At 65.7% G+C, this 324-nt stretch overlaps 1 protein-coding gene across 1 annotated transcript in view; it reads right to left on the bottom strand.

Annotated features, from left to right (window-relative positions):
* Positions 1-324, bottom strand: part of LOC104465211 (ornithine decarboxylase 2-like) — a gene marked incomplete at its 3' end in the record, with an annotated part of 3,358 nt that overhangs the window by 719 nt on the left and 2,315 nt on the right. Inside the window, 2 exon segments of the mRNA XM_010078167.1 lie at positions 142-176; positions 179-245. Of these exon segments, the coding sequence (XP_010076469.1) occupies positions 142-176; positions 179-245 (102 nt within the window).

The following is a 324-nucleotide window of genomic DNA, read 5'->3' as shown; positions in this document are numbered from 1 at the left end:
CCTCTTCCCCACGGGCTCCGCTCTCCTCTGGCGTGGGGCTTGGTGCCAGTGACAATGCGAGGGAGGGCAGGGTCGGCTGAGGGGACAGGGCACAATGCGAGGGACCCTCTGGGGTCTCCTCAAAGCGGGCCAGCCCCTCACCTTGTGCAGCCGAGGTCTGGGGCAGGGGCTGTCAAACAGGAGAAGGTGCCGTAGATGCCATCGCTGAGGTGATACACGAGGCTCTTCTTGCTGCCAGACTCTTCCTCTGGGGGACAGAGAAGGGAGAGGGCTCAGGGGGTCTCGGGGACACGGGTGGGTCTGTCCCACCGTCCCACGGTCCCA

The sequence above is a fragment of the Pterocles gutturalis genome, unplaced genomic scaffold (assembly GCF_000699245.1).
Source record: "Pterocles gutturalis isolate BGI_N339 unplaced genomic scaffold, ASM69924v1 scaffold33668, whole genome shotgun sequence".
Taxonomy (NCBI): domain Eukaryota; kingdom Metazoa; phylum Chordata; class Aves; order Pterocliformes; family Pteroclidae; genus Pterocles; species Pterocles gutturalis.
Note: the sequence above shows the minus strand (reverse complement) of the source record. Positions and strands in the feature narration are given on the sequence as shown.